Source organism: Rattus norvegicus, chromosome 2 (genome assembly GCF_021556685.1).
Source record: "Rattus norvegicus strain SHRSP/BbbUtx chromosome 2, alternate assembly SHRSP_T2T, whole genome shotgun sequence".
Lineage (NCBI taxonomy): Eukaryota > Metazoa > Chordata > Mammalia > Rodentia > Muridae > Rattus > Rattus norvegicus.
The window spans coordinates 230062521-230087191 of record NC_141535.1 but is presented as its reverse complement, the minus strand read 5'-3'; the positions used below and the strand labels follow the sequence as shown (position 1 = coordinate 230087191).

The 24671-nt window shown below is 38.7% G+C and overlaps 1 protein-coding gene across 3 annotated transcripts in view; it reads right to left on the bottom strand.

Annotated features, from left to right (window-relative positions):
- The window catches only part of Stpg2 (sperm-tail PG-rich repeat containing 2), a 526121-nt gene that overhangs the window by 456919 nt on the left and 44531 nt on the right, over nt 1-24671 (bottom strand). For all 3 annotated transcript variants that reach the window (XM_087631242.1, XM_087631240.1, NM_001100993.1), the window contains 2 exon segments: nt 15874-15986; nt 14691-14802 (listed from right to left, as the gene is read on the bottom strand). In XM_087631242.1, coding sequence (XP_087487368.1) covers nt 14691-14802; nt 15874-15986 — 225 coding nt within the window.

The following is a 24671-nucleotide window of genomic DNA, read 5'->3' as shown; positions in this document are numbered from 1 at the left end:
GGTTTGATAGAATTCTGCACTAAACCCGTCTGGACCTGGGCTCTTTTTGGTTGGGAGACCTTTAATGACTGCTTCTATTTCCTTAGGAGTTATGGGGTTGTTTAACTGGTTTATCTGTTCCTGATTTAACTTTGATACCTGGTATCTGTCTAGGAAATTGTCCATTTCCTGAAGATTTTCAAGTTTTGTTGAATATAGGTTTTTATAGTAAGATCTGATGATTTTTTGAATTTCCTCTGAATCTGTAGTTATGTCTCCCTTTTCATTTCTGATTTTGTTAATTTGGACGCACTCTCTGTGTCCTCTCGTTAGTCTGGCTAAGGGTTTATCTATCTTGTTGATTTTCTCAAAGAACCAACTTTTGGTTCTGTTGATTCTTTCTATGGTCCTTTTTGTTTCTACTTGGTTGATTTCAGCTCTGAGTTTGATTATTTCCTGCCTTCTACTCCTCATGGGTGTATTTGCTTCTTTTTGTTCTAGAGCTTTTAGGTGTGCTGTCAAGCTGCTGACATATGCTCTTTCCTGTTTCTTTCTGCAGGCACTCAGCGCAATGAGTTTTCCTCTTAGCACAGCTTTCATGTGTCCCATAAGTTTGGGTATGTTGTACCTTCATTTTCATTAAATTCTAAAAAGTTTTTAATTTCTTTCTTTATTTCTTCCTTGACCAGGTTATCATTGAGTAGAGCATTGTTCAATTTCCACGTATATGTGGGCATTCTTCCCTTATTGTTATTGAAGACCAGTTTTAGGCCGTGGTGGTCTGATAGCACGCATGGGATTATTATTATCTTTTTGTACCTGTTGAGGCCCGTTTTTTGACCAATTATATGGTAAATTTTGGAGAAAGTACCATGAGGAGCTGAGAAGAAGGTATATCCTTTTGCTTTAGGATAGAATGTTCTATAAATATCCGTTAAGTCCATTTGGCTCATGACTTCTCTTAGTCTGTCGACATCACTGTTTAATTTCTGTTTCCATGATCTGTCCATTGATGAGAGTGGGGTGTTGAAATCTCCCACTATTATTGTGTGAGGTGCAATGTGTGTTTTGAGCTTTAGTAAGGTTTCTTTTACGTATGTAGGTGCCCTTGTATTTGGGGCATAGCTATTTAGGATTGAGAGTTCATCTTGGTGGATTTTTCCTTTGATGAATATGAAGTGTCCTTCCTTATCTTTTTTGATGACTTTTAGTTGGAAATTGATTTTATTTGATATTAGAATGGCTACTCCAGCTTGCTTCTTCTGACCATTTGCTTGGAAAGTTGTTTTCCAGCCTTTTACTCTGAGGTAGTGTCTGTCTTTGTCTCTGAGGTGTGTTTCCTGTAGGCAGCAGAATGCAGGGTCCTCGTTGCGTATCCAGTTTGTTAATCTATGTCTTTTTATTGGGGAGTTGAGGCCATTGATATTGAGAGATATTAAGGAATAGTGATTATTGCTTCCCTTTATATTCATATTTGGATGTGAGGTTATGTTTGTGTGCTTTCATTCTCTTTGTTTTGTTGCCAAGACGATTAGTTTCTTGCTTCTTCTAGGGTATAGCTTGCCTCCTTATGTTGGGCTTTACCATTTATTATCCTTTGTAGTGCTGGATTTGTAGAAAGATATTGTGTAAATTTGGTTTTGTCATGAAATATCTTGGTTTCTCCATCAATGTTAATTGAGAGTTTTGCTGGATACAGTAACCTGGGCTGGCATGTGTGTTCTCTTAGGGTCTGTATGACATCAGTCCAGGATCTTCTGGCCTTCATAGTTTCTGGCGAGAAGTCTGGTGTGATTCTGATAGGTCTGCCTTTATATGTTACTTGACCTTTTTCCCTTACTGCTTTTAATATTCTTTCTTTATTTTGTGGGTTTGGTGTTTTGACTATTATGTGACGGGAGGTGTTTCTTTTCTGGTCCAATCTATTTGGAGTTCTGTAGGCTTCTTGTATGTCTATGGGTATCTCTTTTTTTAGGTTAGGGAAGTTTTCTTCTATGATTTTGTTGAAGATATTTACTGGTCCTTTGAGCTGGGAGTCTTCACTCTCTTCTATACCTATTATCCTTAGGTTTGATCTTCTCATTGAGTCCTGGATTTCCTGTATGTTTTGGACCAGTAGCTTTTTCCGCTTTACATTATCTTTGACAGTTGAGTCAATGATTTCTATGGAATCTTCTGCTCCTGAGATTCTCTCTTCCATCTCTTGTATTCTGTTGGTGAAGCTTGTATCTACAGCTCCTTGTCTCTTCTTTTGGTTTTCTATATCCAGGGTTGTTTCCATGTGTTCTTTCTTGATTGCTTCTATTTCCATTTTTAATTCCTTCAACTGTTTGATTGTGTTTTCCTGGAATTCTTTCAGGGATTTTTGTGTCTCCTCTCTATGGGCTTCTACTTGTTTATTTATGTTTTCCTGGAATTCTTTCAGGGATTTTTGTGTCTCCTCTCTATGGGCTTCTACTTGTTTATTTATGTTTTCCTGGAATTCTTTCAGGCATTTTTGCGATTCCTCTCTGTAGGCTTCTACTTGTTCTGTAAGGGAGTTCTTCACGTCTTTCTTGAAGTCGTCCAGCATCATGATCAAAAATGATTTTGAAACTAGATCTTGCTTTTCTGGTGTGTTTGGATATTCCATGTTTGTTTTGATGGGAGAATTGGGCTCCGATGGTGCCATGTAGTCTTGGTTTCTCTTGCTTGGGTTCCTGCGCTTGCCTCTCGCCATCAAATTATCTCTAGTGTTACTTTGTTCTGCTATTTCTGACAGTGGCTAGACTGTCCTATAAGCCTGTGTGTCAGGAGTGCTGTAGACCTGTTTTCCTCTCTTTCAGTCAGTTATGGGGACAGAGTGTTCTGCTTTCGGGCGTGTAGTTTTTCCTCTCTACAGGTCTTCAGCTGTTCCTGTGGGCCTGTGTCTTGAGTTCACCAGGCAGCTTTCTTGCAGCAGAAAATTTGGTCTTACCTGTGGTCCCGAGGCTCAAGTTCGCTCGTGGGGTGCTGCCCAGGGGCTCTCTGCAGCGGCAGCAACCAGGAAGACCTGTGCCGCCCCTTCCGGGAGCTTCAGTGCACCAGGGTTCCAGATGGTCTTTGGCTTTTTCCTCTGGCGTCCGAGATGTGTGTGCAGAGAGCAGTCTCTTCTGGTTTCCCAGGCTTGTCTGCCTCTCTGAAGGTTCAGCTCTCCCTCCCACGGGATTTGGGTGCAGAGAACTGTGTATCCGGTCTGTTTCCTTCAGGTTCAGGCGGTGTCTCAGGCAGGGGTCCTGCCGCTCCTGGGCCCTCCCCCACGGGAGCCCAGAGGCCTTATACAGTTTCCTCTTGGGCCACGGATGTGGGCAGGGGTGAGCAGTGTTGGTGGTCTCTTCCGCTCTGCAGCCTCAGGAGTGCCCACCTGACCTGGCCGTAAAGTGTTTCTAAGAAAGAGTTTGAGTATGGTGCCCCACAAGCTAAAAGGCATATTAACAGAAAAATCTATAAATAAATGTCACTGTGTATGTTAGAAACATTTTTGCAAATATAACATATATAAAATAATAACAAATTAATCATTGTACTTAATTGATAAGCCCTATGGGTCGAAGAATACACTTCAAATATAATGCAAGTGAAGGCAAAAGGGCAAGTTCACCAACATGAAAGTTCCCACTCACAGGACCAAATATGCTTATATATAGTATAAATGTGGTCTCTATCACTTTAAGCTATTTAAATAAGCATTATATTGGCCTAAAGATGTGTTGTACATACGTCCCAGAAAAAAAGTCCTATTCCTTTACTATCTTGATCCTTAGACATCTTGAAACTGAACAGAAGAACAATTTTTCTGATTAGAACACAAATTCTTAAGTCCCAGAACTTGAATATATTCTCAAATATGAGCCTTAAAATCTTTCATTTCCCTTCCCAACTGTAATGTAAATTGACAATTACAAGAAAAATACATTCTAATAAATTAAATTCCTAGGTAAAAATTCGTTCATTTAATATTATAAAGGAAATTATACCCTTTTGATGTTGTTACTACTACAACTTGAAAATTCTCAGAGTATATTTCTCTTGGGAAATTTCATGAAGAGAAAAATGAGTATGCAGCTAGTTTTATTTAGGGGGAAAATGATTTCTAGAATTGCCAAGTACTACAGTACTCCAGGATACCAGGCTCCAAGCTTCAAAATAAATAATGCTGGATTTGCTATCCTGTTCACAAAATGATGTGGAGTGACCACTTCATAAGATATTTTCATGAAGTCAGAGTTCTAAATGCATGCAGGTACCTGTGGTCCTGGGAATAATAAACAGGAGCTTCTCTGTAGAGCTAAAGAGAAGAAAGCAAGAACAAAAGGCCAACTGGACACCATCAGAGTCTCACTGCTCATACTGATGGGTTATGGTGGACACGATGCCTGAATTCTTGCAAAGCGCTTGCTACCACTCACAGAATGTCATTTAAGGACATAATTCATTGCTAGATTTGCATATTTTAATATTACAAACATGATTCTCCATTTCTTGCCATCACATTCACTGCATGTACAGATACTGAGCTTGCAGTATCTTAAATATGTAGTCTCAGTACCCTCAGTACAGCATAATCCTGTCTGAAGTCCTGCAGATTAATGGAGGAAAATGTTGGAATGTATGGTATCTTGAAACAGATGTGCCATCAAAGCTAATCATATTATTTAGATTTGACCTGTAATAAGTCAATACCATTAAACTAGGATAATCTGAATAAAAATTTATAACTAGCCCACACCTAATTTATAAATTAAAGTATAACCTAGCCTTTTCAGATACCCATAATTTCTATTTTTACTAGACAATGAGATCATTTTCATTTTCTCCAAAATAATATTTCTTATAAATTATTTGCAAATGTGAATCTATATAAATGTTTACAAAAAATATCTTAACATTCATCATTTCTTAAAGTGTTTTTCCCACATCAAAACAGGTAAATGTGGATGCATGTGGACGAAGTGACTTTGTCTGTCCTCTAGGTCGGCCCACAGGGCAGCATTGGCAGTAATGACCATCTGTTCGCTCCTGGCAGCAAGCAAACTTCTAATGAAGACAGATGTGGGTCGCCGTGGGCACACGGGCAGCAGAGTGCTAATGACACACCTAGCGGTCACTGCCTACCTCTCCTGACTGATTGATCACCTAGAAGGTTCAGTGGGGAAGCAAAGATGACTACTGTAGGTGCTCATTAGTCTTACCAAGACACTGCTCTCGTTTCCCTTACACACTTATTACAACCACATGTCTATCAAGTCTTAATATACTACTACTGTACACTATATCCATTCTTCCAAAATAACCTTGACATCCATTCTGAGAACTTAACTCCTCCTACATTCGTGACTGACTGACTCATGAGTTATCAACTCCATATTATGATACAGGAACATAAATTCACAAAACATAAGATGCAATATCTTCCATCAAAAAACTATTTACGGATAGTTACATATAATTTGATTATCAACATAAATCTTTCCAAATGCTACTTTGAAAATATTGTTGAATATCTCTAGCTTCTTTAAAATTATTTCACTCTATTAAAAATGTTCACTTATTGAGAACAACTTATGAGAATCATATCTGTTTGATGAAATACAAAGATTATCATTTGTAAAGTAGATGAGAATTCAGTTGCTTTTAAAATAAGTTTTATCGTATTATACCTAAGCTGTTAAAAAATAACATTGAAATTGTTCTTTAAAATGACAATCTATGAGACATCAACATATAAACTACAGTAAAAGCAAACAACTGTTTTTAAAAAGTACATTTTATGTATGAATAAATTTATGAGAAATACCATTCAATGAGTAATAATTTTAATCAAGTTTGAAGGCACAACAATACTTTATAGACTACATTTTTATAAATTTTACTTTCTATATTAAGATTTAAGACAACTGCTGCTGCTTCTGTCACTAGGGCAGTTTACTCTTCAATTGGCTTAGTAGAGTAAGCACCCGAGCTTGACCTTCACTGATTTCACAATCTATGAGAGTCCCAGTTAATGTGAACACAGAATAAATAGGTAGATGATAGATAGATAGATAGATAGATAGATAGATAGATAGATAGATAGATAGATAGATAGATAGATAGATGCCTGGATGGATGGATGGATGGATGGATGGATGGATGGATGGATGAGTGGATGGATGGATGGATGGATGGATGGATGGATGGATGGATGGGTGGGTGGATGGACAGACAGAGAGATGGACAGACTGAGAGACAGAGACTTTTTAATATTTTAAAGCTTAGGCCTCTCATCCACTGCAGTCTCTCAGCTACTCTAACCCAACTAATTCTGGCATTGCGTCTCACCACGTGGCTGCCATCTCTACCTCCTTGGTCAGCTTTAGTCCATCTATCCATTCACCCCTGTGACTGCTGGCTCAATCTTCCACTTCTGATTTCTTCTTCCAGAGTTCCTCTCTCAGCCTGAAAGACCCACCATCTACTTCCAGCCCAGCTATTGGCCATCAGATCTTTATTACAACCAAAGAGATACTATTCTACATTGCCTTAGGCAGGTGAGGAAGAAGGAATAGTTACAAAATAGAAATCCAGTTAATGGGCCATAGGAATGGCAATTCCAGAATCCTACCATGACTCATCTCTCTACCAGTACAGAATTAACAATTGAATATGCAGAGACAACCTCACACAATGCACCCCACCAATCAATATAATATATGTATGTGTGTGCATACATATACCTGCGTGTACACATGCTACCCCAATAACTATAATTATCCATTAATTGTTTTTTAAGGTTTTATTAGTCATTTTTACGTTCTGAGTGTTCTGCTGGCACATGTATATATCAATTACTTGCATTCTTAAGCCCATAGAGGCCCAAAAAGGCTGTCAAACCCCCAGAACTGCAGTTACAGATACCTGTGACCCTCCACATGGGGTTCTGAGAAGTAAACCTAGATCGTCTGTAAAAGCATCAACTGTTCTGAACCACTGAGCCACTTCTCTAGCCCCACCCCTTAATTACTTTAATAGCTAGGATTAAAAAATCTGCTTTACCTAATAAAAAACATAAATACAAATTTCAAAGGAAAACAAGCACCAGTTAAAACTTATTAAACTCGAAATATTTTTCTTGGGATAGCATCGAAATTAATTGTGAAGTGAACAGGTTTGTTTATATAAAAAATAAACGGCTAATACAGACATCCTAATAATATTAGAACATTACCAAGAGAAAAAAGTAGGGGTAGATTTCTTCAAACAGCAATAATTAATATGTGTTACATCTTTATTTTGGTATTTTGAGAATTCCATACTTCAATGTGCTATATTTATATCACTTCTACCCATTTCTACCTCCTTTCCACCCCTACCATCACCCTGTCTCCAATTCATCAGCTCTTCTGTAATTATTAGTTACATATTTATATAAACACACACATGCGCACATGCACACACACACACACACACACACACACACAAAACCTACTTACTCTACTTAGTGTTGCCCAAAAGAACATGCATTTATGTCTGTCCACTTAGGAGTGAAAAACCTATTAGAAGGCTTATCCCTAGATAAAGTTGATCCTCTGTCCCTCAACAGCTAACTGAAATAGCTATTTTCTTCTTTTTAATTGGTTATTTTATTTATTTATGTATTTACATTTCAAATTTCCCAGTTTCCCCTCTGCAAACCCCCTACCCCATTCCTTTCTCCTGTGCTTCTATGAGGGAGCTCCCCAACTCACCCACTCCTGCCTCACTGCCCAAGCATTCCCCAAGCTGGGACATTGAGTCTCCACAGGACCAAGGGCCTCTCCTCCCATTGATGCCCAATAAGGCCATCCTCTGCTACAAAAGCATCTGGAGCCATGGTTCGCTCCATGTGCACTCTTTGGTTGGTGGTTTAGTCCCTGGGAACTCTGGAGGGTCTGGGTGATTGATATTACTGTTCTTCCTGTGGGACTGAAAACCCCTTCAGCTCCTTCAGTCCTTTCTCTAACTGCTCCATTGGGGTCCCCGTGCTCAGTCCAATGATTGGCTGCTGGCATCTGCCTCTGTATTTATCAGGTTCTGGCAGAACCTCTCAGGGGACAGACTCCTGTCAGCAAGCACTTCTTGGCATCAACAGTAGTGTCTGGGTTTGGTATCTACAGATGGGATGGATCCCTTGGTGGGGCAGTCTCTGGATGGCCTTGACTTCAGTCTCTGCTCCACTCTTTGTCCCTGCATTTTCTTTAGACAAAAACAATTCATAATGGCTAAGATCAAAAACTCAGGTGACAGCAGATACTGGTAAGGATGTAGAGAAAGAGGAACACTCCATTGTCAGTGGGATTGCAAGCTGGTACAACCACTCTGGAAATCAGTCTGGAGGTTCCTCAGAAAATTGGACATAGTACTACCTGAGGACCCAGCTGTACCACTCCTGGGTATACACCCAAAAGATGCTCCAACATATAACAAGGACACATGCTCCCCTATGTCCATAGCAGCCTTATTTATAATAGCTAGAAGCTGGAAAGAACCCAGATGTCCTTCAACAGAGTAATGGATACAGAAAATGTGGTACATTTACACAGTAGAGTACTACTCAGCTATTACAAACAATGATTTCATGAAACTTGCAGGCAAATGGATGGAACTAGAAGATATCATCCTGAGTGAGGTAACCCAATCAGAAAAGAACACACATGGTCTGCACTCACTGATAAGCGAATTTTAGTGCACAAGCTCAGAATTCCCATGATGCAATTCACAGACCATATGAAGCTCAATAAGAAGGAAGACCACAGTGTGGATGCTTCAGTCCTACTTAGAAGGGGGAACAAAATAATCATGGGAGATAGAGGGTGGGAAGGACTTGGAAAGTAAAGAGGAGGGGGAAGGATCAGGTGTGGGAGGAGACGAGAGAAGTGCAGAGGGTCAGGAATTTGAATGGAGATGTGTAGCAATGGGGGTTGAGGAACTGGGGGAAGCCACTAGAAAGTCACAGATGGTGGGAAAGCAAGAGGCTCCCAAGACCTAACAGGGATGACATTAGCTAAAATACCCAACAAGGGAGACAGAACCTATAGAAACCACATCCAACAGTTAGGCAAGGTCCCAGTTGAGAGATGGGGCCACCCACCCTTCTCAAAAATTTTAACCAAGAACTGCTCCTGTCTAAAGGAAATACATGGACAACGAGTGGAACAGAAACTGAAGGAAAGGCCATCCAGAGACTGCCCAACCTGGGGACTCATCCCATATGCCGCCATCAAACCCAGTCACTATTGCTGATGCCAAGAAGTGCTTGCTAAAAGGAGCCTGATATAGCTGTCTCAAATATACATACATATGTAAAAAATATATGATATAATACACGCACTCACATCACACATTTATAAATACAACCTGCTAGTTCATTTAGTACTGCTGATATGTACATGTGCTTGGGGATGACTGCTTGGAATGGATTACCTATCAAGGGCCTCATCCCTGGAAGAAATTAATTCTCCCTCTGTGTGGTCATGAATTGTCTATAGCTCTTTATCTAAGGGGCTTTATGAGACTTCCTCTATCTACACTGGCATGTCAGTTGGTGATGTCATTTCTCGGGTCTTGGTTAGGCAACCATATTTTTTAGATTTAATGGTACACTTTCCCTGTCATATATAGAAGATATAATCATTGAACAGATGCCAGTTCATAAAAGAAACCTTAAATCACACATTAGAGCTAAGACCTTGGTTGTGACTAACTTCAAATCTGACTCTGAAGACCAGACAAGTCATCTAGATAAAAACAAAATGGCCAAATGCTAGAGTTAAATTACACCATAACAGAACATTCCACCCACATATTAAGAATATGCTTTCTCCTCAGCAGCCCATGTAACTTTCTCCAAATGTGACCACAGATAAGGACACAAAGCAAGTCTCAACAGATTATCAAAAGTTTGAAATAACATACTGCATCCTACTTGACTACCACAAATTAATGTTGACTATCAACAACAGTGGGACTAGTATAACGTTTACAAACTCATAGAAGCTGAACATCTCACTACTGAATACATTTAAGTCAAGATAGAAAAACGAAGAAGCCCAATAGTGCAAGCATCAAGACCAACAATTAGCAAATGAGAGACCTCATGAAACTAGCATGCCTCTGTACAACAAAGGATACAATTCGCTCCCGTACAGAGGCAGCCTACAGAACAGGAAATATTTTTACCAATTATACATCTGAAAGAGGGTTAGAATGTAGAATACACAGATAAGTGAAAAATCTAAATGTCAATTAAAAACTGGGTCACAGATCTACACAGAAAGCTCTCGAAAGAATATTCAGTATCCTTAACCATCATGAAAATAGAAGGGAAGCTATTTTGAGATTTCATCTTACCCCAGTCAGAATGGCTATAATCAAAAACCAAACAACAATCAAAAGCTGGCTGGAGAACGAGGAGACTCACTCACTGCCAGTGGGCATTCAATCTAGTCCAGGCACTCTGAAACAGCACTCTTCAAAAACCTAGAAGGAAATGTACTATATGATCCAGCTACAGTACTCTTGAACATACATCCTACTAAAAAGATTCTGACCATCATGTTCATTGCTGCTGTTTACAAGAAATGTAAACAGCCTAAACATCTATCAACACATGAATGAGTAATAAAGTGTGATACACCTATACAATGAAATATTATTCAGTTGTTTAAAGATGAAATTACAATATCTGTAGGTAAATAAATAGATTAGAAAATCACCATTCCAAGGGAGGTAGCCCAGAACCTAGACAGACAGATATCAAATGTTTTCACCCGTGGATGTTAACTTTAAATGTTTAGATACTGGTGTTTCATTTACAATTCCCACAGAGGTCAGTAGACCAGTAGTGGGCCCTGTGGAGGATGTAATAACAGGAGAAATTAGAGCACAGTGGTATAAAGGGTTAAATGGAAAATGAAGCAGGAAGAGTTAAGTGAGTGGGGATGGAGGGGCAGAGGAATGAGGGAATAGGAGAAGTAAGGTTAGCACTGGAAGAGCTAACCTGGAGGTTACATAAAAAAACTACTGCTGTAGATGCTTTCTAAAATACAAAGCACATACAAATGCTTAAAATTTTAAGTGGAATTTCCTATGACAGGGTAACAGTGTTCTTACTAGATACCACCAGCTAACAAATAAAAACCCAGTGTCAAGAAGAGACTATCCATCTGAGGTGTTGGGCAGTGAGCATCCACACACTTCAAATATTACAAGTTGCTGCTGGCATTTCTTCTGGTTACTCAGAACTTGACAGGAATGCCTATTGATGAAGACATCATGTACTGGCACTATAGAACGTGGCAAATCATACTGGTTTGACCTGGAAGTTGTATCCCCTCTGGCTAGCTTTCAGGATAATGGAGGGTATTATGTATGCTACTAGAAGAGAAAAGTGACCCTCAGTCTTGCCTAGCTAAGAACTGTCAGCTACAGTAACGACCTGTGGCAAGATATGCTCACTTGTGTAATGGTGACACAGGTGCCTTGGGGGGATCTTAATACTTTGTTTGGACTCAAAATCCACCAGACAAGATGAAACCCATACCTGCTTTAGTTAGTGAAGCCAAAAACTAGACTTGTTAAAGGCCCTGGAGGAGAACCTACTATGATTACTCTTCAAAATAGACCTTGTATTAAATTGACTCCTAATGACTTCTTGTTATACCCATAGACAAATCCAATATGTTGTATTAAATAACAGTATTTATTGCACGTTGTACATAGCTCCTTACATATAACCATAAAGTTGAATAGCTGTGATAGATTATGTTTACAAAGTAAGTACTTTCTGGCATTTCATTTAAAAAAGTTTGTGACCTTTATTGATTCAACCATTCTTCTTTTTCATATAGAATGAACTCTTTCTTTTTCTTCCTCTTTTCATGTGTGTGTGTGTGTGTGTGTGTGTGTGTGTGTGATGTACATACATGTGTGTATGAATATTCACATATGCAGGCGAAAGTGTATGTGGCAAGTGCTCATGTATGTGGAAGCCCAAGGGTGATGCCTGCAATCTTCTGCGACTGTCCTTCTGTCTTATTCATTGAGGCAAGGAGTCTCAAACCACGCCCACCCAACAGTTACATGGGCTCTGGGGATAAGAACTCTGATCATCTTGTTTTCACAAGCAAGTACTTTAATCACTGAGCCAACTTCTCAGATCTCTTTGGATCTTTAGAATTCCAATGTCTACAGAAGATGGTGTGAACATTTGTAAGAGCCAGAGGTTGGGGAAGATCAGAGCCAAAGAGCATCCCCAAGACATGACAGCACCGCATGAATTCACAGTCGCCATGGTTGCCTGCCTTAAACCTAGACAGGATCGAGCTAGTCAGGGATCTAAAATGGAGGAGGAAAAGGGCTTACAAGCTCCTATCCTGACTGAAGAGCTGTAATGGTTGTTTCTAAAGGAAGAAGAATCAGTTTCCGTTAAGGATGTGGTCCCCTGGTGGGTCAACTACACGCCAGTGAATGGCTTCAAAATTGTCAGTATAAATCAGACATAAACAACATAAATGAGACTCAGGGCTTTGCTTTGGTTTGCATTGTTTACAGAGAGAGTACAGGAAGTTGAAAAGGAGTTGGGAGAGTGGGGATTAATCTAAAAAGAGTTAGAAAGAAGAGCTGGAGGTAAATGTGATCAAAATATACTGTAGGAAATTCTCAACAAATTAATTAAAATATTACATTAAAATATAATATGTAAATCTTCTGCCAACCACTTTCTTGACACAATACAATGTCTAGTATTACCATTCAATATTTTCTAGAGGTTTTCCATATGCAGCAAATAATAGTGATATACAATAGGATATTTATAAGATAATATTTTGCCACATATCTTATAATTACTATAAATGAAAAAGGATGCAAGAAAAAAATAAAAAATGGAGATAAGAAAGAACTATAATTTAAAACAGTTTTCCTAAATGGGAACTAAAAGTTAAAACAGAAATATTATTTTATTAAAAATATATGCTCTTATTTGATATAAAATGAGATGGCAACATGAGGAAATCATGCTTTTACATAGTAACTATCACTCAAGTCCTTCCCACATCCTAGGCACGGCGGTAAATACTAAGAGCACCACATTGAACAGGGCATGATTCCAAATTCAGAAATATGATCAAAGGAAAGACCAACAAATGTTAATATTCATTCCATTGCTACTTATTACACTTCACCATGTTATTTTACTTATTTCACAGGTATGTTTTCAAATCACTTTAGATCATAGTGAGTTCAGCAGCACAGTAAGCAATGGAATAATATAGACAATCTTATTTTAATCTTAAAATCATCTAATATAAACTTTCCTCTAAGAAAATGTAACACTATAAAAAGAAGATTTTTTTTTTGGTTCTTTTTTTCGGAGCTGGGGACCGAACCCAGGGCCTTGCGCTTCCTAGGTAAGCGCTCTACCACTGAGCTAAATCCCCAGCCCCAAAAAGAAGATTTTTAATGCAATAGTTACTCTTCTAAACACTGAAAGTTTGCTACTAAACATTATCCTGAGGACTAGGTTTAAGGTGAAATGAGAGAATATTGGTCTAACATGTTGGTGCCTTAGATTCTGTCTTCAATGCAGTCAGAGAAATAATTTGACCGTAATTTATTTATATTTCAATGACGAAAATATTACGTATACTTATAAATAAGTTCTGTTGGTAAATAAAACCTTAACAGAAACCAAAAGCTTTATGCACCGTTTTTCTGAGTATACTTTTACACCATAATATAAAAATCAATTAATATATGCATTAGAACCCACTGAGCAACATGAATACTTTTTATCTATTTTTTTAAATTTCAATTGTTATTTTATTAAAACAAATGCATTATTACTGCGATTATACATCTTTTCTAGCATTACATTATGTCTTATCTTGGGTAAATGTTTCATTGTTAGTTTACATCTAAGCAAATACCAAAGAAATCTTGGGGAATAAAAAAATCTTATTAAAAGTGTTGCTAGATCTTTCTATTGGAGAGTCAGCTATTCTTCCTCTAAATGCACCCCCTTTTAAATTTTCACATTACAATCTTTACTTCTTAAGTTAAAGCATATTGTACAGGAAAAAGTAAGAGTTTTATTTGCCTATAATTTTCAAATGGGAAAATTTTTCAATATACATCTAAAAGTGGAATGTGCATCTAAATGAGTTTATGTGAATATATATACAATTTGGAACAAAAACTAATGAGAATCTTGCTTTTACAATTAAAACACATGGAATGTTATACTTAGTTTATTTTAAAAGGGAGAACAAACAAAACTCACAAATTAAGAAGCCCTTAAGACATCAAAGAACTTAAGGCAATGTGACACTAGAGGACTTTCAAAAATACCTAGGTTACTTAACCTTACAGAAGGAAGGGAGATAGGTAAGAAATCACAGGGGAGGGAAGGCGTGGGAGGAATAATACTACTAGTGTTATTCTGTATTACTATTCCTAATAAAGCTAGTGTTATAAGGAAAAGTGAGTTCCTTATGACAAAGAGTCCAAGCAAGGACAGTGATCACTGTCCTGTACAGTGAACATGTACTCTAGCTACTTCTACAGTGCCCATTGAGTGACACAGCCATCTAGCACAGTAGACACAGGAGAACTTTAATCTGGTGACAATAGACTCAGTGATCTTATAAATTGATTAAATATCCCTTTCAACTTACCTTTTTTTCTTCCTGTAATGCTATCTCTTCATACAGCCGCGGAACATATGAATAACAGTAGTGCTCTTGATCTCTCTTGATGTTAATATTTTCATAACGTAGTTTCCTTTTCCTTTCAAAAATCCACATAAAGAATTTGAGAGTTTTCAATTTTAAGCACACATTTATTTTTATAAGCAGAGATAATTTTTATAGCAACAGCTTCTGCTTTAGATGGATTTAATAAGAGCAACAGGTTGGGTCAATACATTTAAATTCTTATGAAAATACATTTCATGTTGGTTGGTTTTGTTTTTTAAAATGGAGCACTCGGGCCGCCAAGATGGTTCAGTGGGTCAAACGTACTTGATATCAAGCCTGCATTTATATCAACCTGAGTTCGCTCCCTAGAACTCACATGATAGAGGAAAACGATGCCCATGAGCTTCCTTCTGATCTCAGCATGGGTGTGCACATATATGTACACACATACATAGACACACACAAATGGAAGGAAGTTAAAATTCAGAACACTGTTATAAAATTGTTCTAATAATAATTACTCCAAAAGGAAAATGGTCCATAATACTTACGGCACGAACTAACATCATTAGAGGTAATTTTAGAAAACGTTTTCTGATATCCTACTTACCATATGCCTTTAAAATCCAAAAATCCCTTGGTATTTTAATTTCTGTTTAAAATAAGGAAAAATAGCCCTTTCTATTTATATCATAAAGCAGTAAGCCAAAGGGTATAACGATCTCTAAGTATCAAGGATAAATGTTTTTCCATTGCTATTGGACAGTTTGAAGAAAAAAATAAAATAGCAGTGAACAGTCCCATGTGCTGAGGCCGACAGCCTGCCAGGCACTGCGCCTATAATCTAATAGAAACCACCCAACTCCCTTAGCTTTGTACTCTTCACCTATACTTGGACATAACAATAACTAGTTCTCCATAACTCAGTGAAAAGAGCCAAAAACAGATTTAGTGCCATTCATGGCCCAATAAACCCACTTTAACTTTTAGCATTAATAATTGCTAGAATCATATTTAAGTAAACCATACATGCTGTTTTTCCCACTTACTGAACCATTATGCAGACCAGGCTGGTTCTGAACTTGCAGCAATCCTCCTGCCTCCCAAGTGCAGGAAGTCCAGTGTACCCCACCGTTCCCAGCTGGCTTTGGCTTTAACTTACTGGATGATATCATAGTGTCCGGGGCCAGGGCCTGAATATTTGAGCAATTCTTGTCTTCCTGTAGCAATACCAAAATTTACACCTTTGTATTTCAAACTTGCTTTAGGATAATCCTAAAAAGAAAGAAGGAAAGACTAAGAAAAAGAACATGAGGCAAATTGGGAAGCATTGCATTTGACTGAGGTCTCCAGACAAGAATCCTCGGTCAACAGACTTGTACCAGTGAAATCTGGGAGGTCCCTTTACGCTGGATTCTGCCCTTCCTTCTCCCACATCAGCCAGGATTCTCAGAGAACTGCCTCTAAAATCAGTCTATACTGAACCAATGGGAGCAGTTTCCTCTTGGTACTACACTAGGTAATTTAATGCCTCTAGGGCAATAAAAAGCAGTTCCACCTAGAAACAGGCTAAATGTATTATTTGCAAAAAAAGAAAAAAAACTATTTAAAAGGCATTAACTAAAAGGACTGGGGTAGTGCAAACAATAGCAACAGATCTCAGGCAATAATCCCATGATTCTTAAAAACATATTTGTGGAAATTTTTCAAAGAGCAACAAGTGGTTAAAAACAAATTAAATGCTATCCAGTTCATGTTATCGCTAATATATCAAGGAGGTGTAAGGATCATTATGGGCTCAGGACTTCCAAGACCAAGTTCTCAGCACAGAGGAGATGTATTTGCCTGGGATGGACAGAGGAGGGAATAAGAGACAAGACAGGAGATGGAGGACAAGGGAGAAGGGGAAGGGAACAAAGGAGAGAAGGTAGGGGTATTTGTCCCAGGAGAAGAAGGGACAAGGCTCTGGATAGAGTGGGGACAGATGTGTCAGATAGGAAAATGACAGTATATAAAGGTACAAGGGAAAACCCTGCATTGAGATAAGGTGTTTAATTCTAATTGGACATGTTAATTACGTGAACCATAGTGGGCTTTTCATTTCTGGCCTTCAATATTTTGATAGCCGGACCTTGGTAGTCAACCCAAGGAGGAGGAAGTGACCAAGTAAAGGAACAGACCTTAGTGATTAGATTTAGGAATGTGATCCTAAAGGTTTTCAGCAACATAGGCGGAATAGGGGAGAAGTGCAGAGTCTGCCAGAGCCGTATTCGTCATGCCCAGTCTGGCTAGAGCTCCTTCACACAGGATCTTCTTCTTATTTTTTTTAATTTTTTATTAGATATATTTATTTACTCACGTTTCAAATGTTATTCCCCTTCCCCGTTTCCAGTCCATAGTCCCTATCCCCTCCACTCCCCCTCCCCCATGTGGGTATTCCCCCCATCCATCCCACTTACTGCCCCCATATTCCCCTGCACTGGGGGTCCAACCATGGCAGGACCAAGGGCTTTCCCTTCCACTGGTGCCCCAACAAGGCTATTCTCTGCTACCTATGCAGTTGGAGCCCTGGGTCAGTCCATGTGTAGGCTTTCGGTAGTGGTTTAGTCCCTGGAAGCTCTGGTTGGTTGGCATTGTTGTTTTTATGGAGTTGCAAGCTCCTTCAACTCTGTCAAAACTTCCTCTAATTCCCCCCACGGGGGTCCTGTTCTCAGTTCGGTGATTTGCTGCCACAATCGACCTCTGTATTGGACATGCTCTGGATGTGTCTCTCAGGAGAGATCTATATCCGGTCCCTTTCAGCATGCATTTTTTTTTTTAGCTTCATCAATCTTATCTAGTTTTGGTGGCTGTATATATACGGGCCACATGTGGGTCAGGCTCTGAATGGCCATTTCTTGAGTCGCTGCTCTAAACTTTGCTTCCATATCCCCTCCTATGGATATTTTTCCCCTTCTAAGAAGGAGTCGGACCATCCGCATTTTGGTCATCCTTCTTCTTGAGCTTCCTGTGGTCTGTGGATTGAATCTTGGGTAACTCCAGCTTTCTGGCTAATATCAACTTATCAATGAGTACATACCAAGTGTGTTTTTCTGTGATTGAGTTACCTCACTCAGGATATTTTCTAGTTCATTCCATTTGCCTATGAACTTCATGAAGTCATTGATTTTGATAGCTGAGTATTACTCCATTGTGTAGATGTAACACATTTTTTTTAATCCATTCCTCTATTGAAGGACATCTAGGTTCTTTCCAGCTTCTGGTCTTTGTTGTATGTTGGTGCATCTTTTGGGTATATGACCAGGAGAGGTATAGCTGGGTCCTCAGGTACAATTTTCTGAGGAAACTCAAGACTGATTTCCAGAGTGGTTGTAACAGTCTGCAATCCCACCAACAATGGAGGAGTGTTCCTCTTTCTCCACATCCTTGCCAGCATCTGCTGTCACCTGAGTTTTTTATTTAGCAATTCTGACTGGTGTGAGGAGGAATCTCAGGGTTGTTTTGATTTGCATTTCCCTGATGACTAAGGATGTTGAACATTTCTTTAGGTGCTTTTTGGCCATTCAATAATCCTCAGCTGAGAATGTTTCGTTTAGCGCTGTATCCCATTTTTAATAGGGTAATTTGGCTCTCTGGAGTCTAACTTCTTGAGTTCTTTGTATATTTTGGATATTAGCCCTCTATCATATAAAGGATTGGTAAAGGTCTTTTCCCAATCTGTTGGTTGCTATTTTGTCCTAATGACAGTGTCCTTTGTCTTATAAAAGCTTTGCAGTTTTATGAGGTCCAATTTGCCAATTCTTGATCTTAGAGCATAAGCCATTGGTGTTTTGTTCAGGAAATTTTCCCCAGTGCCCATGTGTTCGAGATGCTTCCCCACTTTTTCTTCTATTAGAGTGTATCTGGTTTGATGTGGAGGTCCTTGATTCACTTGGACTTAAGCTTTGTACATGGTGAAAAGAATGGATCGATTTGCATTCTTCTACATGCTGACCTCCAGTTGAACCATCACCATTTGTTGAAAATGCTATCTTTCTTCCATTGGATGGTTTTAGCTCCTTTGTCAAAGATCAAGTAACGATAGGTGTATGGGTTCATTTCTGGGTCTTCAATTCTGTTCCACTGATCTATCTGCCTGCCTCTGTACCAATACCAAACAGTTTTTATGACTATTGCTCTGTAATACTGCTTGAAGTCAAGGATGGTGATACCCCCCCCAAAAGTTCTTTTATAGTTGAGAATAGTTTTCGTGACCCTGAGGTTTTGTTATTCCAAATGAATTTGCAAATTGCTCTTTCTATCTCTATAATGAATTGAGTAGGAATTTTGTTGGGGATTGCATTGAATCTGTAGATTGCTTTTGGCAAAATGGCCATCTTTACTATATTATTCCTGCCAATCCATGAACATGGGACATCTTTCCATCTTCTGAGATCTTCCTCAATTTCTTTCTTCAGAGATTTGAAGTTCTTGTCATACAGATCTTTCACTTGCTTGGTTAAAGTCACACCAAGATATTTTATATTATTTAGGACTATTGTGAAGGCTGTCATTTCCTTAATTTCTTTCTCAGCCTGTTTATTCTTTGATTTGAGGAAGACTACTGATGTTTGTTAATTTTATACCCCGACACTTTGCTGAAGTTTTTTTATCAGGTTAAGTAGTTCTCTGGTAGAACTTTTGGGGTCACTTAAGTACACTATCATATCATCTGCAAATAGTGATAATTTGATTTCTTCCCTTCCAATTTGTATCCCTTTGACCTCCTATCGCTGTCTGATTGCTATGGCTAGGACTTTGAGTACTATATTGAATAAGTAGGGAGAGAGAGGGCAGTTTTGTCTAATCCCTGATTTTAATGGGATTGCTTCAAGTTTCTCTCCATTTAGTTTATGTTGGCTATTGGTTTGCCGTATATTGCTTTTACTATGTTTAGATATGGGCCTTGAATTCCTGATCTTTCCAGGACGTTTATCATGAAGGGGTGTTGAATTTTGTCAAATGTTTCTCAGCATCAAATGAAATGACCATGTGGTTCTTATCTTTGAGTTTGTCTATATAGTGGATTACATTGATGGATTTTCATATATTAAACCATCTCTTCATCCCTGGGATGAAGCCTACTTGATCATGATGGATGATCATTTTGATGTGTTCTTGGATTCAGTTTGCAAGAATTTTATTGAGTATATTTGCATCAATATTCATAAGGGAAATTGGTCTGAAGTTTTCTTTCTTTGATGGGTCTTTGTGTGGCTTCACAGAAGGAATTTGGTAGTGCTCTGTCTGTTTCTATTCTGTGGAATAGTTTGGACAGTATTGGCATGAGGTCTTCTGTGAAGGTCTGATAAAATTCTGCTCTGAACTTATCTGGACCTGGGCTCTTTTTGGTTGGGAGACTTTTAATAACTGTTTCTATTTCTTTAGGAGTTATGGGGTTATTATATGATTTATTTGTTCCTGATTTAACTTTGGTACCTGGTATCTGTCTAGAAAATGGTCCATTTCCTCCAGATTTTCCAGTTTTGTTGAATATAGGCTTTTGTAGTAAGATCTGATGATTTTTTTTTTAATTTTTTCAGATTCTGTTGTTCTGTCTCCCTTTTCATTTCTCATTAGGGAGCCTCTGGTTAGTCTGGCTAAGGGTTTATCTATTTTGTTGATTTTTCTCAAAGAACCAGCTCCTGGTGTTGTTAATTCTTTGTATAGTCCTTTTCCTTTCTCCTTGGTTGATTTCAGCTGAGTTTATTTCCTGCCTTATACTCCTCTTGGGTTTATTTATTTATTTTTGTTCTAGAGCTTTTAGGTATGCTGTCAAGCTGCTGACATATGTTCTCTCCTGTTTCTTTTTGCAGGCACTGAGAGCTCTGAGTTTTCCTCTTAGTTCTGCTTTCATTGTTTCCCATAAGTTTCAGAATGTCTTGCCTTCATTTTCATTAAATTCTAAGTTTTTAATTTCTTTCTTTATTTCTTCCTTGACCAAGTTGTCATTGAGTAGAGCATTGTTCAACTTCCATGTATATGTGGGCTTTCTGTCATTATTGTTTTTATTGAAGACCAGTCTTAGTGCTTGGTGACCTGATAGGATGCATGGGATTATTTCTATCTTCCTGTATCTGTTGAGACCTGTTTTGTGACCGATTATATACTCAGTTTTGGAAAGGGTTCCATGAGGTGCTAAGAAGGTATATCCTTTTGATTTAGGATGCAATGTTCTATAAGTATCTTTTAAATAAATTTGGTTTATAACTTCTGTTAGTTTCTCTATGTCTCTGTTTAACTTCTGTTTCCATGATCAATCCATTGGTGAGAGTGGGTGTTGAAATCTCCTACTATTATTGTGTGAGGTGCAATGTGTGCTTTGAGCTTTAGTAAAGTTTCTTTTATGAAAGTAGGTACCCTTGCATTTGGAGCATAGATATTTAGGATTGAGAGTTCATCTTGGTGGTTTTTTCCTTTGATGAATATGAAGTGTCCTTCCTTACCTTTTTGAATGACTTTTGGTTTAAAGCCAACTTTATTTGATATTAGAATGGCAACTCCAGCTGGTTTCTTCGGGCCATTTGCTTGGAAAGTTGTTTTCCAGCCATTTACTCTGAGGTATTGTCTGTCTTTGTCCCTGAGGTGTGTTTCCTGCATACAGCAAAATGCTGGATCCCCTTACATATCCATTCTGTTAGTCTATGTCTTTTTATTGGGAAATTGAGTCCGTTGACATTGATATTAAGGAATAGTGATTGACGCTTCCTGGTATTTTTGTTGTTAGAGGTGGAATTATGTTTGTTTGTCTCTCTTTTGGTTTCATTGCAAGGAAATTATATCCTTGTTTTCTGTCCAGTGTACTTTCTCTCCTTGTGTTGGGCTTTACCAATTATCCTTTGTAGGACTGGATTTGTAGAAAGTATTGCGTAAATTTGGTTTTGTCATGGAATATCTTGGTTTCTCCATCTATGTTAATTAAGAGTTTTGCTGGATACAGTAACTTGGCTGGCATTTGTGTTCTCTTAGCGTCTGTATGACATCTGTCCAGGATCTTCTGGCTTTCATAGTCTCTGGTGAGAAATCTGGTGTAATTCTTATAGGTCTGCCTTTAAATGTCACTTGACCTTTTTCCCTTAATGCTTTTAATATTCTTTCTTTGTTTTCTGCATTTGCTGTTTTAATTAATATGTGACAGAAGGAATTTCTCTTCTGGTCCAATCTATTTAGAGTTCTATAGGCTTCTTGTATGTTTATGAGCATCTCTTTCTTTAGGTTAGGGAAGTTTTCTTCTATAATTTTGTTGAGCATGTTTACTGGCCCTTTAAATTGGGAGTCTTCACTTTCTTCTTTACCTATTATCCTTAGGTTTGAGCTTCACAATGTGTCCTGGGTTTCCTGTATGTTTTGGGCTAGGAGCTTTTTGCATTTTACATTTTATTTGACAGCTGTGTCAATGTTTTCTATGGTAACTTCTGACCCTGAAATTCTCTCTTCTATCTCTTGTATTCTATTGGTGATGCTTGTATCTATGGCTCCTTATCTCTTCCTTAGGTTTTCTATATCCAGGGTTGTCTGCCTTTATGCTTTCTTTATTGTTTCTATTTCCATTTTCAATTCCTTCTCCTGTTTGGTTGTGTTTTCCTGTAATTCTTTCAGGAATTTTTGTGTTTCCTCTCTAAGGGCTTCTACTTGTTTACTTGTGTTTTCCTGCATTTCTTTAAGGGAGTTCTTTGTGTCTTTCTTAAAGTCGTCCATCACTATCAAAAAATGTGATTTTAAATCTAAATCTTGCTTTTCTGGTGTGTTTGGATATCCAGTATTTTCTTTGGTGGGAGAACTGGGCTCTGATGAAGCCAAGTAGTCTTGGTTTCTGTTGATTAGGTTCCTGCACTTGCCTCTAGCCATTGGGTTGTCTCTGGTGTTTGCTTGTCTTGCTGTTTCTGAGAGTGACTTGACCCTGCTGTAGACCTCTGTGTCAGCAATCCTGTAGGACTATTTTTCTGTTTTCTTTCAACCTTTCCTGAGAACAGGTGATCTGATTTCAAGTGTGTCAGTGCTCCTGGCAACTATCTTCCAGCTCTAGGCATGGGAAGGAATCAAAGGGCCCTGCACCCAGCAGGCACAGTTGGCGCTATGTGATTCCCTCTTGGGTCTGGACTGTGGGTAGAGGGTAATCTCCTCTGACTTCTCAGGAGTATCCACACTTCTGAGGGTCCAGCTTTCTCCCCCAACGGAATGTGGGTGCAGGGAGCTGTTTAGCTGGTTCAGTTCGGTCCTGGGTGCAGACCAGAACCACGGGTACCGGCGGTTGTCCGTTCCTATATCCCTCTGTCCAGAGGCACTGTGCAGTTTCCCCTTGGACCAGGGATGTGGGCAGAGGTTTGCAGAGGTGGCAGTCTGTCCTGCAGTCTCAGGATGTCTGCACTCCTGAGTGGTCAGTTCCCTTCCCCACGGGATTTGGGTGCAGGGAACTGTGGGATGGTATCAGTTCACTTCTGGGCAGGATCTTCCTTTTAATACTAAAGAAATTATTTATGTCAGGAAAAAGTCAACCGAAGTTTTTCCTCTAACATTGGTAGGAATATTTGTCAAATGTAAACATGAACCACAAAGAGTTAAAGCACTGGTCTGATCAGCAACTAAAAAAAGAAAATACAGTGCAGTAAGAACAGTGGATTCCCTTCCAAAGATTCTCCTCTTATGATACATTCCACTTTATAAAGTCATTTAAGAAGCCTGGAGAGATGGCTTAGTGGTCGGGCTCAGTCACTGCTCCTGCAGAGGACCTGGGGTCACTTCCCACATAGCAGCTCATGATCTTCTGTAACTTCACTTCCTGGCTTTCCACTGTCCTCTTCTGGCTTCTGTGAGCATTGCACTCATGTAGTGACACATGAAAGCAGGTAAAACATTCAATACTAAAGAGTCCAGAGTAATTCCATGCATTGGTCTGCCACCCCCATCTTTCTATATGTCCTCAAGCCCTATTTTATTCCCATGAATAAAACCACCAGATAGGTGTAAGCCTCTGCCTTAGGATAGCCTTGAGCCTACACCAACACCCTGCTACTAGCCATACCCTGAGTTGGAGGACTAGCCCTCACCACACAAATTCCTTCTTTATTATCCCCTGAGCATCTGCTCATGGGTTTATGCTTCAAAAGGAGACCGCTCCTGCCCTTTCAAGGTCGTTGTGTCAGCTCTGAGCCTGACCATGACCCTAATCAGTTAGAAGCATTTTCCCTGCAGTAAATAAAGTGGTCCTTTCCTCATTATTCGCATGCCCCGTGGCCCCAACAAATATATAAAATAACATACTTTTATTTGAGATACTTATAAATAAATCCTACAGAAAATAAATCACTGAAGATTTTTTAGCAAATGTTTTAACTGAGATTAGAAGATAAACTCTGGATTGTTTATTGTTAGCTCATCCATCTGAAAAGCTGATTTTGTAGAATATGCAAGTGTTTGTTATATGTGCACGGTGTTTTGCCTACATGTTTGTCTATGTACCATGTCTAAGGAGTCAGAAAGAACACTGGATCTCCTGGAGCTAGAACTAGAGTTGCAGATGATTGTGAGCTGCTATGTGGTTACTGGGAACTAAACTTGGGTCTCCTTAAAGAACAACGAGTGCTCTTAACCCTTGATCCACTTCTCCAGATCCTAAATTTTTTAAGTAATCTTGAATTACTAAAGCCATTGCTACATATTAAGTAAAATCACTGTAACATATAGTTTAGCTACATAATGTTCTAGGTGACTTTCTATTTTAACACAATGTAATAAATTCTCAATTATCATTACGAACAAAATCAGTGCAAAAATAAATGTTAGTAAGATAAAGCACAATTTCAGCTCAAACTCCCATTTACTGTGCTTCACCTAGACTCCAAAAGTTCTATAAGATAGATACAGGCCAGACATTTTAAGGGACTTCCGAAACAGGCACCAACTGCATGTGAAAAGACCTGC